The sequence below is a fragment of the Stigmatopora argus genome, chromosome 8, assembly GCF_051989625.1.
Source record: "Stigmatopora argus isolate UIUO_Sarg chromosome 8, RoL_Sarg_1.0, whole genome shotgun sequence".
Classification (NCBI taxonomy): Eukaryota; Metazoa; Chordata; class Actinopteri; order Syngnathiformes; family Syngnathidae; genus Stigmatopora; species Stigmatopora argus.
This window is the reverse complement of record NC_135394.1, coordinates 15,638,950-15,652,336: the sequence shown is the minus strand read 5'-3', so window position 1 is coordinate 15,652,336 and position 13,387 is coordinate 15,638,950. Positions and strand designations below refer to the sequence as shown.

Here is a 13,387-nt window from a genome sequence, read left to right as displayed (position 1 = left end):
CCATTTCCTTCCGTGTCCTTTCGTTAAATGTTACCCGAACATAAAACGGGCCTCCAAAACCGGGACGACCTTTTGGAAGGGGCGCTCTGGCCAAATGTCGGTGAGCAAATGGACGTGCCACTTCGCTAGTTTTAATTAGCAGGGTGAAGCGGAAGAGTTGGCGTTGTGAAGTCGTAGCAGGTTGCAACGCTAAGCTAACTTTTTTAACGACTACACGCAACTCCCAGTCTGCAAAATAAATACATAAATTAAAATTGTGATGCTAGCGAATCAAATGTGGAGTGTCAAATATGAAATGTTTACTAAAAACTAGCTAGCAAGACGTCCAATCACGCTCATTGGCAAAAATCGAAAATATATTTGTATTCTTATACAAATATGATTTATTGATGTAAAAATGTCTTTATGACTGATGTTGCATTAGTTTCAAAAGACAAGGTTTTAAAAAAAACATTTCATAACAAATCTTGGCAAAAATGATCCATACTAGCAATTCCTTACAGAGGATAAAGAATATATGCAGCATAAAAGCATTTTCCCCCTATGTTGTTTGTCGGAAAGACAAAAAAACAAAAAAGTTTGAGTGACAGCTGAGGTGGTGAAAAACCTCCCGACTCGCGTTAGCATCCAAGCTAGTGTAATTGCACCACTTGTGTCGGCGTCCTCTGACATTTAGCGATTGGACGCCAGACTGTCACTTTGACGTATTGTTTGCGTCTCACCGCGGCGTTAACTCGTGTGCGCCAAGATATTTGCAATTAAAAAAAAAACAACTTGGATGCCACCTCTCGCTATTTCCCGCCGGCCTGTTAACACCATTCATGACGGGGGAATGTTTTCGAATCGAGCCCCGCCCACTGGGGGTCGCCTGGGTGTGAAGTTTCACCAGCCCCGCCCACCATATGAGGTCCTTATGGCATACCGTCCAAGAATACCTGCTAATCCGCCGCGCGATTCGCGCCCGTGTTAGCTCGGCTCGGAAAGTTTAGCTTCACCTGAATGTAATTGCGATAAGCGTCGTATTGTCGCGGAATGAACTCGTTGACTGATTTTGACTGGGAGGGGCTATATTGGTTATTTTTGTCGATTGCCGTACATGGCGGTAAATGTGTTTAAAAAGTATTTCTACTTACTTGTTTCGTATCTTGGATTTTTCGTAAGTAGAGGTGTACTTTATATGTAAATTTGCTCATTCGTTTCACGGTCCTTAAAAATGACCAACTAAACCCTCTGAAAATGATCAAAGTATGCAAATTTATATGAAAAATGTGAGAAACACACAAAAGTGATCAGAAATTTATTTATGTATTAAAATGAATTGCAAGCATGCAAAAACACTTTAAAAGTGATCAGAAATTATTTATAAATGTGTTAAAATGAATTGCAGGCATGCAAAAACATTTGAAAAAGTATCAGAAAATTATTTATGAATGTATTAAGATGAATTGCAACCCTGCAAAACACTTTAAAAAGTAATCATAAAGTTATTTATGAATGTATTAACATGAATTGCAAGCATGCAAAAACACTTTAAAAAGTGATCAGAAAATATTTATGAACGGATTAAAATGAATTGCTAGCATGCAAAAACACTTTAAAAAGTGTTCAGAAAATTATTTATAAATGTATTAAAATAAATTGCTAACATGCAAAAACACTTTCTATTCGCGCAGGTGGATAAGTGTAAGGAGGAAGCTAATGTTAGCACGCAAACACATGCACATAAACATAAATCTAAGTGGTTGTTGTTGTTAGACAGCCAGGAAATTGTCAAGCAGAACGCAATGCTACCGCGACCATTTCAAAATAAAATAACAGATACAGGAAATGTATTGATTTGGGTATTTCGTAACTTGGATCGTTTGTAAATAGAAGCATTTGTAACTAGAGGTACCACTGTTTCCTGGATTTTAAATATCACACCACATTTAATGACAAATCTTTGCCAAAAATGCTAAATATTAGCAATTCCATGACATCAGCGCATTTTTTCTGTTGAGTCACCTGTCGCCCTCACCTGTCGAGGCTGACGGTAACGAGGCCCTTTGACGGCTTTTTTCCTGGCAACGTTTGATGCCGAGCCACGTTTGGCCTTTGTGTCATCGTCCATAAAGACATTAGAGAAAAGAATGACACGCAAAGTCTGAGCATGTTTTATGAGCGCAGCTGCGGGCGACCATTTTGTCTTCGTTAACTCTTTCACTGACGACGGGAGATTTCCAATCGTCTGGCGTCCAATCGTCTCTCTGCTGTAAATTGAACCGAGTTTATAGCTTGTAGGCGACCCTTGTGAGGATAAGCGGAAAGGAATTATTAAGTTATTAAAATACAGGGCTCATGCTGTTAATTGGTATTTTTCGCCGATTACCGTATTTTCTGGAATATAGGTCGCAACGGAGTTTAGGTTGCACCAGCCTAAAAATACACAATGATGAAGGGGAAAAAAAGTTGGAAGTTTGGGAGGTCAATTTTATGACGATTATTTGTTAATTTAATAATATTCAAATGAAGAGCAACATTTAAAAAATATATATATAATCGTTTTCTGATAATTATAGCTTAAAACAACAACAACTTTAGAGGCTATCGGTGGTTAGAGATAAAAAAATATATTTAAATTGCAGTATTAGGCCCATCCAAACTATGGAGAAAAAAAGTGCCACTAATCCGGAAAATACGGTAATCGACCACCAAAATCATTTGTGGCAACCCTATTATAAGAGCGCCTTTTGGTATTTTTAGCAGGGCTGAGTTTTACCCGCGATATCGTGTTGGCCCTCCTAGTAACAAGCGCCACAAATAATCCCACGGTGGGGGGTCTCACCCGCGTCAAATCCAAAGTCCCCCGCACTTGTGTGCGAGTAGATGGAATTTTAACCCAGCCAGTCAAAACGGATTGGACGTCTAGCGCATACCTGTCAACCTCTGCCGATAACTGCCCTTATAAATGATTATGATTCCCCTTACAAACCCCCCAAAAACCTTACAAACACCGTACGTCGTACGGTGTTTGTAAGGTTTTTTGGGGGATCATAATCATTTATAAGGGCAGTTATCGGCAGAGGTTGACAGGTATGCTAGCGTCGTCAATGGCGCTGAATGATGAGCTTTCACGAGCAGTTTAAGTGAATTGGAGATCTATCATTGTCAATATTGGGTCACTTTTTTGTCATTTTAGGGTATTTAAGGTCAAATTTGGATCATTTTCTTTGATTTTGAGGGACTTTCTGGCATGCTTCTTGTTCATTTGTCATTTCCTGATGATTTTTGGGCATTTCCAGGTGACTTTCTGTTGGTTTTGGGTCATTTGAAGCTTCCTTTTTCATGGCACAGATAGTAGTATATTGACTTTTGGACAGATTTGGGGGAGGAGTCTATTTTTTGCAGCAATGCCATTTTGCGTGCCGCGTCTTGCCAGCTGCGGCGAGGGTCAAAGGGCTATTTTCCAACCCGCGCTATTTCCGGGGCGTCCTAAAGAGGACTGTTGTCTCCACGTGCCATTACATGGATTTTCTTACATAGACACGCTATTCTAGTAGAATAACATAGCACAATCTAGGATAAGATTGCATAGAGCAGAATACAATTGTTCTTTATTTACAAATATGCCAAATATAGTCATAGATAACAGCATATATTCATTTATTTTCTGAACCGCTTATCCTCACAAGGGTCGCAGGGGGGTGCCGGAGCCTATCCCAGGGAACACCCTGAATTGGTGGCTAGTCAATTGCAAGGCACAAGGAGACCATTCATGCTGAAACTTCTAGCTAGTGGCAATTTAGCATACAATTATCCTAGCATGCAGGTTTTTGTGAAAACGGAGTACCCGGAGAAAACCCACACGAGCCCGGGGAGAACATGCAAACTCCACACAGGAAGGTTCGGACCTGGGATCGAACCCTCAACCCCAGAACCATGAAAGTGATGCGCTAACCACCTAATCTATGGTGTACTATTTTTATTCTGGCGACCCTTCTTTCATCTGGTGTGGAATCTGGCAACTTGGGGTCCCGCCCCCCACCCGCCGTCTTCACCCAGTCTGTGCGAGCATGTGTCACTACCAGTGTGTGTATTTTGCGTGTTTGTGTGTGTACGTCTGCCGCGATTGGGAGTAAAAGTGCCGGAAAAGTTCAGGTAGGACGCATTTTTAGCATGAGAACGATTTTACAATGTGATGAAATGCGACATTGGTGTCAAACCTAAGGCCCGAGGGCCAAAACAGCCCGTTGCTTTATTTTGTCTGGCCCGCAAAAGTCAATGTTGTGACTTTGCCTTTCTCGCTAAATTAGAATCCAATTTTTTGGATTGAGGACATCAGTGGTTACAGATTAAAAAGAGAAATCAACACAGACATTTAGCAGAAATTTTAAATATAATGACTAAAAATTTTTAAAAAGGATTCCGGGAATATTGCTACGTCGCATTTTTTAATGAGCCATAAAAATGTAATTTTTTAAAAATAAAATAGACTAAAATAGGAACAATAAAAATGAAAAAGGCAGTATTTACTGTTTGATCAAAAGTTTTAAAAATACATCAAAATAAATATTTGCTCAGTATGTGTATGTGCGTGTATATATATATATATATATATATATATATATACATATATATACATATATTTATACATATATACATATATACATACATATATATATATATATACATATATACATATATACATATATACATATATACATATATATATATATATATACACGTATATATGTATATAGAATGTTTGTTAATCAAAATGGAGGATTTGACCCTTTTTTTTTACCGCAATGATGTTTCCAAATGCTTCGACTCTGAAAACAGTTGACGGTTGGATAATCAATTTGTGGAATGATCGGTCCCGCCCCAGTCGCGACCAATCCAACCGACGTTGACACCTGTGACGTCTAAAAATTGACAGCTGCAAGCCAAAGAATTTATCGTTGTCGTTCCAGTGGCTGGGAAAAAATGGCAATGGTTCGCTTGTCTTCGTTTGTTGGACTCAAACATTTGCGGTTTAACGTTTAAAGTGAATGGAATTTATTTGTGTGTGTATATGTGTGTGTGTGTGTGGGTGTGTGGATCAGCTGTTGCATATGTCTGTCACTTGTTTAGTTTTGTGTCTCAATCACACAGTAGATTTTAGACTTTCAATGTTATGGTTGTTGTTGTTGTTGTTGTGAACACTTTCTGGTTTTCTTGGCCAAAATGTCAAGTCAACAGTGGTCTAATCCATCCGAAAGGGAGGGTTGGCAGCCATCAAACGTTCTTTGCATTTGTATTTTTTTTTTTTTGGGCCAACGATTGGTGCCAACCGCTCCCAGTTCAAATAGATTGGACGCCTATTGACGTCAATGCCGGTAAACGGATTTTATTGACCTTTCTAAACCGCAAGCAGTTGAAATTGCACAACTTGGCTAATATTTCAAAATGGACTAAAAAAACAACAAGGCAAAAGCTCGGGCAAGTCGGGGCAACTTTGACGGGGGCTTCCTGTTCGCTGTCAAAATAAAAGACTTGGTTAAGTGAATTCAAATTGTGGCCCGAGGAAAAGTTTTGGATTTTTTATTTTTTGGTCAAATTGGAACATTTGAAAAGAAAAGTTTGACTGCGCTTGGTTGGAAAGCGACAAAGCGGCCATTTTGGAAAGATAGAAAAGTCGACCATTTTGGCTCTCGACGCTAGATTGTAATTACGTCTGCACTCTGTTTGAACTGGTGCGGTTAGCCTAGCTTCACATTGTTGGATCGACAACAAAACACATAAATCGGCGCGCTCTGGCTTTTCTTTTTCTTTTTTTCCTCTTCTTCTTTTGCGTCTTTCTCCCACGCTTCCTGTCCAGATCGCCTCGTCCCGCCATCTGGCGCGCCGGCCGCTTTTTAAGCCTTGCGGTGAAACCCGAGAGCCGCTCCGTCGGATTTTCCGTCGGCGAAAATATAAAAAAAAATGTGGCGACTGGACGCCTCGCCATTTATTAGGAAGTTTTGGAAAAGGGATTGTGGGGGTTTAAGAAGGTGAAAATAGGCTGAGGTTTGTTTTGGGACTTTTTTATTTGACTTAGTTTAGGAGAAGTGGCCCGGTGGATGAGTGGTTGGCGCCTCTGCCTTGCAGTTCTGAGGTGAAGGGTTCGATTCCACTGTGTGGAGTTGCCATGTTCTCCCAGGGCTTTTGTGTGGGTTTTCTCCGGGGACTCTCACATACCAAAAATGGCGTCATCTGAACTAAGGATCGCAGTGGGGGGTGTATGACTCAATGGAAAAGAGTAGTAAAGACTCATTGGCATTTTCATGCGATGTGTCGGAAGATGAAATTTTAAAGTGGCTGAAATGAAGAAAAAAATAGTGAACATGATTCTGCCAATGAGTTCAACGTCACCATAACGAGGTGCAAGTGAGCGAGAGAGAGAGAGCTTAGCTTGTGCTAGTTCACTTCCTGTAAGGGACGTTGACTTCCTGGCCAACAGCGAATTGGGATTCGAACGATGTTTTGCACTTTTTTTGCTTTAATCCATCCAATTGAGTAAAATACCCGAAAAACAACCCATTGAATGCCTAATGCTGGGAGGATTTATGCTTCCAAAAAATGGCAATTCAATTTTTTTTCATCATTTTCTGATGTTGTGCAGACCATTATCCATCCAAATATCTCGATATTAGCTTTCAAATATTTTTTTTTTAAATGAAAACTCTTACGTAGCTATGAATCGTATTATTTGGCATTTCACGTGGGTTTAAAAAAACGGAAAAAAAGTCAAGTAAAATGTTTGTCTTTTGCTTACAATGGAACGGCTGTTTTGCGGAGGGTGATTATTTTGCCACCTAACACACGAAACTAAACATTATTTTTTATTTCTACAAAGCGTGGCGCTAATTTCAAAACGATTTTTGTTTTTCCGTTTTTCTGATTTTACATTTTTTTGGTTAATGTGTATTTTTGTTATTTGTGAAACTCAATTGTGCTGCCCTGATTGGTCTTGGTGTTGATTGACAGGATGTCGGATGAGCAAAACGGCTTTTGCTTGGGTGTAACTTTCACCAAGACGGACGGATACAAACGGCCCTTCCCTGTTTGACGAATAATAGCGAGGAAATGGGCGCTAAAGCCGCGACCTTGCCAACAAATCAACCTCCACCTTTACTTTCACGCACACTCCCTTCCTGTTCCAATCTTTTTTTTCGGGGGGTGGGCGAGGGGTCTACCGCCTCACGACATACGGCAATAAACGCTAACATCTGTTTCTCGCCGAGTAATTACGCGCAACGACGCCGGATCATTAAAGTTGATGAATCCGAGACGTTATTTTTGGCTTTGAATGGGCTTCAGCTGTCGAATGGTCGGCTTTTTCTCAGATTGAGCGAGTTTTTAAAGGGGAACATGTCCCACATTACAAAATAAAAATGGCAGGACTCATGAAGAATATGATTTAGTGTTCAAATCTTGGTCTCTTTTACCATTTCATGGTTTTTCAGGAATTCTGGTTGTGATGTCACAACCAGAATTGATGATCGTTTGTTAGCTCTCTAGCAATACGCTAGCTCAAGGGTGTCAAACTTGGATTGGTATGCAGGCCGCGTGTGTCCAATCAGCCTACCATGCATGTTTTTTGGAATGTTAATAATTACGAAAGTATAAAAATGAAAGAAAAAAATGCCAATAATTGATTTTTTTTAAAGGAATTTCAGCATTAGAAAACAATGTTTACCATTTTGTTCCCTTATTTGTTAAAAATTGCAAAAGTATAAAAATGTAAAAAATATGCCAATAATTGATTTTTTTTTAAAGGAATTTCAGCATTAGAAAACAATGTTTACCATTTTATTCCCTTATTTGTTAAAAATTGCAAAAGTATAAAAATGAAAAAAAATACACCAATAATTGAAACATATTTAAAGGAATTTCAGCATTAGAAAACAATGTTTACCGTTTTGTTCCCCTATTTGTTAATAATTGCAAAAGTATAAAAATGAAAAAATAAGACAATAATTGAAAAAAAATCAATGGAATTGCAGCATTAGAAAACAACGTTTACCATTTTGTTCCCTTATTTGTTAATAATTGCGCAAGTATAAAAATGAAAAAAATAAGACAATAATTGAAAAAAATTAAATGGAATTGCAGCATTAGAAAACAATGTTTACTGTTATTTTCCTTTATTTGTTAATAATTGCAAAATTCTAAAAAATAAAAAAAGACAATATTTGAAAAAAATAAATGCAATTGCAGCATTAGAAAACAGTTTACTGTTATTTTCCTTTATTTGTTAATAATTGCAAAATTATAAAAAAATAAAAAAGACAATAATTGAAAAAAGAAATGGAATTGCAGCATTAAAAAGGAATTAATAGATACAAAAAAAAAAATATTTTTCCCAAAACAAAAACAAAAAATACAGAAATATTTTAAAAAAGACACTACAATTCCCACCCACTTTTGTCAAAACAAATTTAAAACAAAATGTTAGAAGAAAAAAAACTGCTATGAATTGACAACATTCCAATATGGGTGTCGGCGAAAGTGCCCGTCAAGAATTCGCTGTCGCCGCCGCCGCGGAAAAATGTGGAAGTAACGATGACAGGTGGAGCAGAACCCGGGGAGGGGGGCGTGTCCCGCCGCCTTATCGACTCGACAGGAAGTGCTTAGACTTGGCCGCCGCTCTCGTTTTAACACATCGGGCGGGCGCGTTAACACAATAGGGCGCACATGTGCCAAAGCTTTTTACATGAATGGCCCCAAAAAAAAAAAAGTATTTCCGTAGGCGTGGCGTACAATCTTTTAAAAGGGTTTATTGAGAGAACTCTGAATTTTATTATTTAAATATTATTATTTTTGATAATGTTTGTTTTGTTGTTGTTATTTGTGCACTTTCCTACTTATTTGTGGTGTTGACTACTTATTATTTTTATTATTATTGTTAATAATTGCAAAAGTATAGAAATAAAAAAATAAGACAATAATTGAAGAAAAAAAATGCAATTGCAGCATTAGAAAACAATGTTTACTATTATTTTCCTTTATTTTTAAATAATTGCTAAATTATAAAAAAATAAATAAAGACAATAATTGAAAAAAATTAAATGCAATTGCAGCATTAGAAAACAATGTTTACTGTTATTTTCCTTTATATATATATATATTGATTATGTGACTACTTATTTGTTTATTATTTTTGGATTATTTATTTGTGCACTTTGTTTTGAAACTCTAAATCTCATTCGAATGACCATAAAACGATTCGATTGACTAAATGTTGTGTTTTTTGTGCAGGTGGTTCTGCGAGGGCCGCGAGCTGCACAACTCCCCCGACATCCACATCTGGCGAGATGGTGAACTTCACACGCTGGTGATCGCCGAGGCCTTCGAGGACGACACGGGACGCTACACGTGCGTGGCCTCCAATAGCCTCGGGGCCGACAACACCTCGGCGGAGGTTTACATCGAAGGTGAGCTCCCGTTTGCTACATTTTTTTTAAACCGGCGACACGCCCGGGTGACCTTCTTGACCTTGCCGCTTCGTTGCAGGGGCGTCGTCGTCGGACTCGGACGGGGAAGGATCGCCGTCCAAGTTGCGTTCGGGAAACATGCCTCTGTACGTATCTCGCCCAATGAAAAAAAGAATAATAATACATTAGCAGGGTTGTCAATTGATGAAAGCTGGAATTTTTTATTTTTTTATATAAATATAGTTTCGGAAAGGAATTTTCAAATGTATTTGTTGAAAATCCACGTATAAATGTCAAGTTTTATTTTCCATCAAAAATCATAAGATTGTTGTTTTTTTTTACCAAATTTTGCATCAAAGTTTGACATTGATATTATAATAATATAATAATTCAATGAATCTTTTTATCGGAATAATCTAACGTAATTCTTGTTATTCTCGTAATATGACATCTTTAATCTAGTCATATTACATTCATAATCTTGGAATATTACAACTTTAATCCCATATTTTTTTTTTTCTCATAATACATCAATTTTAATCTCATAATATTACAAAATATGACTTTATTCTCATAATATCACAACATTTTCTTACAAAACTGCAATTTTTGCTGTAGTGAAACGTGACTTTTTAATCATAATATTAGGACATTCATCTCCTAATACTATAATCTTATTGCTAATATTATATAATATTACGTGTGACTTTAATATGGACATATTCCTTTTTTTTCATGATATTATAATTCATTTCCAGCAATTTTTCTTGTAGTATTACCACCTATCACTTCATTCTGGTAATATTAACAACTTTTATCTCATAATATTACAATTTATTTTTTTGTAGTACTACAACATATGATTTTTTTCTCAAAATTCTTCAACATTAATCTCATGATATTACAATTTTTATCTTGTAAATTCAAATTTTAACCCGACTTTAATCTCATCGTCTTATTTCCATTTTTTTTTTGCCACAAAACGTTTTTTTTTCTTAGTGGCTAACTCTATGCCTGCCATTCACAGCAATAGATGTCCAATTCAAGGCCATCCGGCAATCCTCTCGTCTCATTGACGGGGCCGCCATCGATTCCAGCCAATGAGTGGCCTAGAAAATTCAAAATAAATAAATACAGAGTCTTAGGATGCGATCTTAAAATGCAAATGAAAACTCACAGCGTTTTTTTCTTCTGTCAATCAGACAGCAGAAGAAGATGACTTCCATGTCCCTGACCATCCGCTCGGCGTCCCCCAAAGCGCCGGAAGCCCCTCCCCGTCGCTCCACGCTGGTCCAGTCGCTATCGCAGCCTCCGCAGCGGGTGACTATCGGGCGAAGGTCGCCACGGGAAAATGCCACCAGCTCATCTTTTGCACCTTTTTCATCAGACGCAGAGCCCGTTGTCGTCGGTGTTCGTGGCGGAGGTCTCGGGTCCCCCCGTCTTCACAAAAGTCAGTCCAAATATTTGACTCTTTTTACCCATGTCAATTTGCATTTTTTAGGATCTTTCTTTTTGACCAGTTTTTGTGAAAATGCTGTTTGTTTTTGCCCATATTTTTTCTCAATGATAAGAAATACAGTTTTTGTGTTTTTCATATAGAACCAGTGAAGGGAAAAACATGAAAAAAAGTCACTTTTGAAGTCATAATTCTGACTTTATTTTGCTAAATACTCAATTTGAAGTCAGAATTTTGACTACATTCTAAGAATTTTCACTTGAATCTCACAGTTTTCACTTTTCAGAATTTGGAAAGATTAAAAAAAAACATTTGCCCTCATAATTTTGACTTTTTTTTAGGATTCTGACCAATATTCCAAATTGTGACTTTATTCTCACAATTCTTATTTTATTCTGAGAATTCTGACCTTAAAGTCAGAATTTTGACATTGAAAATTCTGACTTTAAAGTCATAATTTTCAGAATAAAATCATAATTCTGAGAATAAAGTCACAATTTATTGTAAGAATCGCCACCTGAAATTTCAAATTGTCACATTATCCTTCAAATTCTGACTTAAATTCAGAATCCTGCTCTTATTCCCCAAAATATAGAAAATGTAAAAAGTCCCGTATTTTTCAGGTCCAAAATCCACCAGATCGCATTTTTTCTTCATACTTTGGCTTTTTATTCCTTCAGGTCTTGCAGGACGCTCAAGCGTCTGAGGGTCAGGTGGTGGTCCTGGAGTGTCGGGTCCGCGGGGGACCACCTTTGCAGGTCCGCTGGTACCGCCAAGGCCAAGAGATTTTGGACTCTCCTGATTTTCGGATTCTGCAGAAAAGTATGCCACTTCTTCATTTAGTAGTTTTAGAATGACATCTAATCTAATCTAATTTATATATATTTTTTTCTTTTTCAGAACCACGATCATCAGCAGAGTCAGGTCAGTCCTCCAATTAAGCGGCTCCCCACCCGTGCCTTTGCGCTTGCTGCTAAAATTGCACTCTAATGGCAGAATTATTATTATTTTAATCAATTCCTGCATGTGCGACTCTTAATTTTACTTTTTTGTTGAGACTAATATGGAAGTAAAATAACTTTATTGCTATTGTGTCGATAATCTGCATGATCTACTTTTTGAAATCAAAACGCCCCACCCAAGATGGCCGCCAGCTAAACCTAAAAATGTACGCTGGTCGCCATTTCCAAGATGATAGATGTCCAATTATTTGAAATGAAATTAGTTTATTAGTAGTGGACGTCTAATCCGTTTGAAGTGGACGGGCTGGCAGCCAATGAGCAAAGGCATTCCCAGATCGCAGTTAAACTAGCTAGCAGCTAACAACAAATTTAAATGGTATTAAAAATAAACATTTCTCGTGTCAAAAATAGTTTTACGTATTAAATGGCGAATTGAATTGTGAGTTTTTGTATCGTTACAACTCACCGACGTTTGTATTTTTATTTGTGATTGGTGTTTATATTGGTTAGCTAATTACTGAAGTACCAGTAAGTGTAGCATAAACAAGCTAGCACGCATTACTGACTTCAAATTTAAACATATTGAAGATAAGATTTAAAATTATTGGTTTTGCTCATTTAAATCGTGAGCCCAAAATCATTGTGTATGGTAATATATCTATTTTTCATGATTATTTTAGCTAGTAGAAGAAGCATAGCAGCTAAACAAGCTAGCACGCATTACTCACTTTACATTTTAACATATTGAAGATAAGATTTTTAAAAAAAAATGGGTTTTGCTAATTAAATCTTGAGCCCAGAATCGTTTTTGTATGCTATATCTATTTTTTCATGATTATTTTAGCTAGTAGAAGAAGAATAGCAGCTAAACAAGCTAGCACGCATTACTGACTTCAAATTTAAACATATTGAAGATAAGATTTTTTTAAAAATGGTTTTGCTAATTAAATCGTGAGTCCAGAATTGTTTTTGTATGGTTGTAAATCTATTTTTTCTTGATTATTTTTGCTAGTTGAAGAAGCATAGCAGCTAAACAAGCTAGCATGCATTGCTGACTTCACATTTAAACATATTGAAGATAAGATTTTAAAAAAATGGTTTTGCTAATTAAATCGTGAACCCATAATCGTGTTTGTATGGTAGTATATCTGTTTTTCATGATTATTTTAGCTAGTAGAAGAAGCATAGCAGTTAAACGAGCTAGCATGCAATGTAAACATCACAATACTCAACGCCATAATGTTATTACCGAAATTACTGAGTCAAAATCAGATTTTCTCAAAATAATTTTGCAGTATATTCATAAATATATTGAATTTTTCAAGTTGTTGGCTGTTTTTTGGTTGCTCTGTAAACAAAAAGCTAGCGACAATACTGTAACATCACGTCGCCGAGTGTCGTCAGACCACGTAAACGCTCTCAATCACCCTCCCTGAACGTTCAGGTGTTCTCCCCAGACCGTGACTCAACCGCCGTCTCGTGCATCCGTCATGTCTCATCGGGCCAAGCGTGTAAGCGGCGCGCTCGCCGTC

At 37.3% G+C, this 13,387-nt stretch overlaps 1 protein-coding gene across 3 annotated transcripts in view; it reads left to right on the top strand.

Annotated features, from left to right (window-relative positions):
* The window catches only part of palld (palladin, cytoskeletal associated protein), a 42,365-nt gene that overhangs the window by 6,516 nt on the left and 22,462 nt on the right, over window positions 1-13,387 (top strand). For all 3 annotated transcript variants that reach the window (XM_077607213.1, XM_077607214.1, XM_077607212.1), the window contains exons 5-10: window positions 9,262-9,437; window positions 9,517-9,583; window positions 10,640-10,757; window positions 10,825-10,887; window positions 11,574-11,715; window positions 11,794-11,817. In XM_077607213.1, the coding sequence (XP_077463339.1) occupies window positions 9,262-9,437; window positions 9,517-9,583; window positions 10,640-10,757; window positions 10,825-10,887; window positions 11,574-11,715; window positions 11,794-11,817 (590 nt within the window). The remainder of the gene's footprint in view (window positions 1-9,261; window positions 9,438-9,516; window positions 9,584-10,639; window positions 10,758-10,824; window positions 10,888-11,573; window positions 11,716-11,793; window positions 11,818-13,387) is intronic.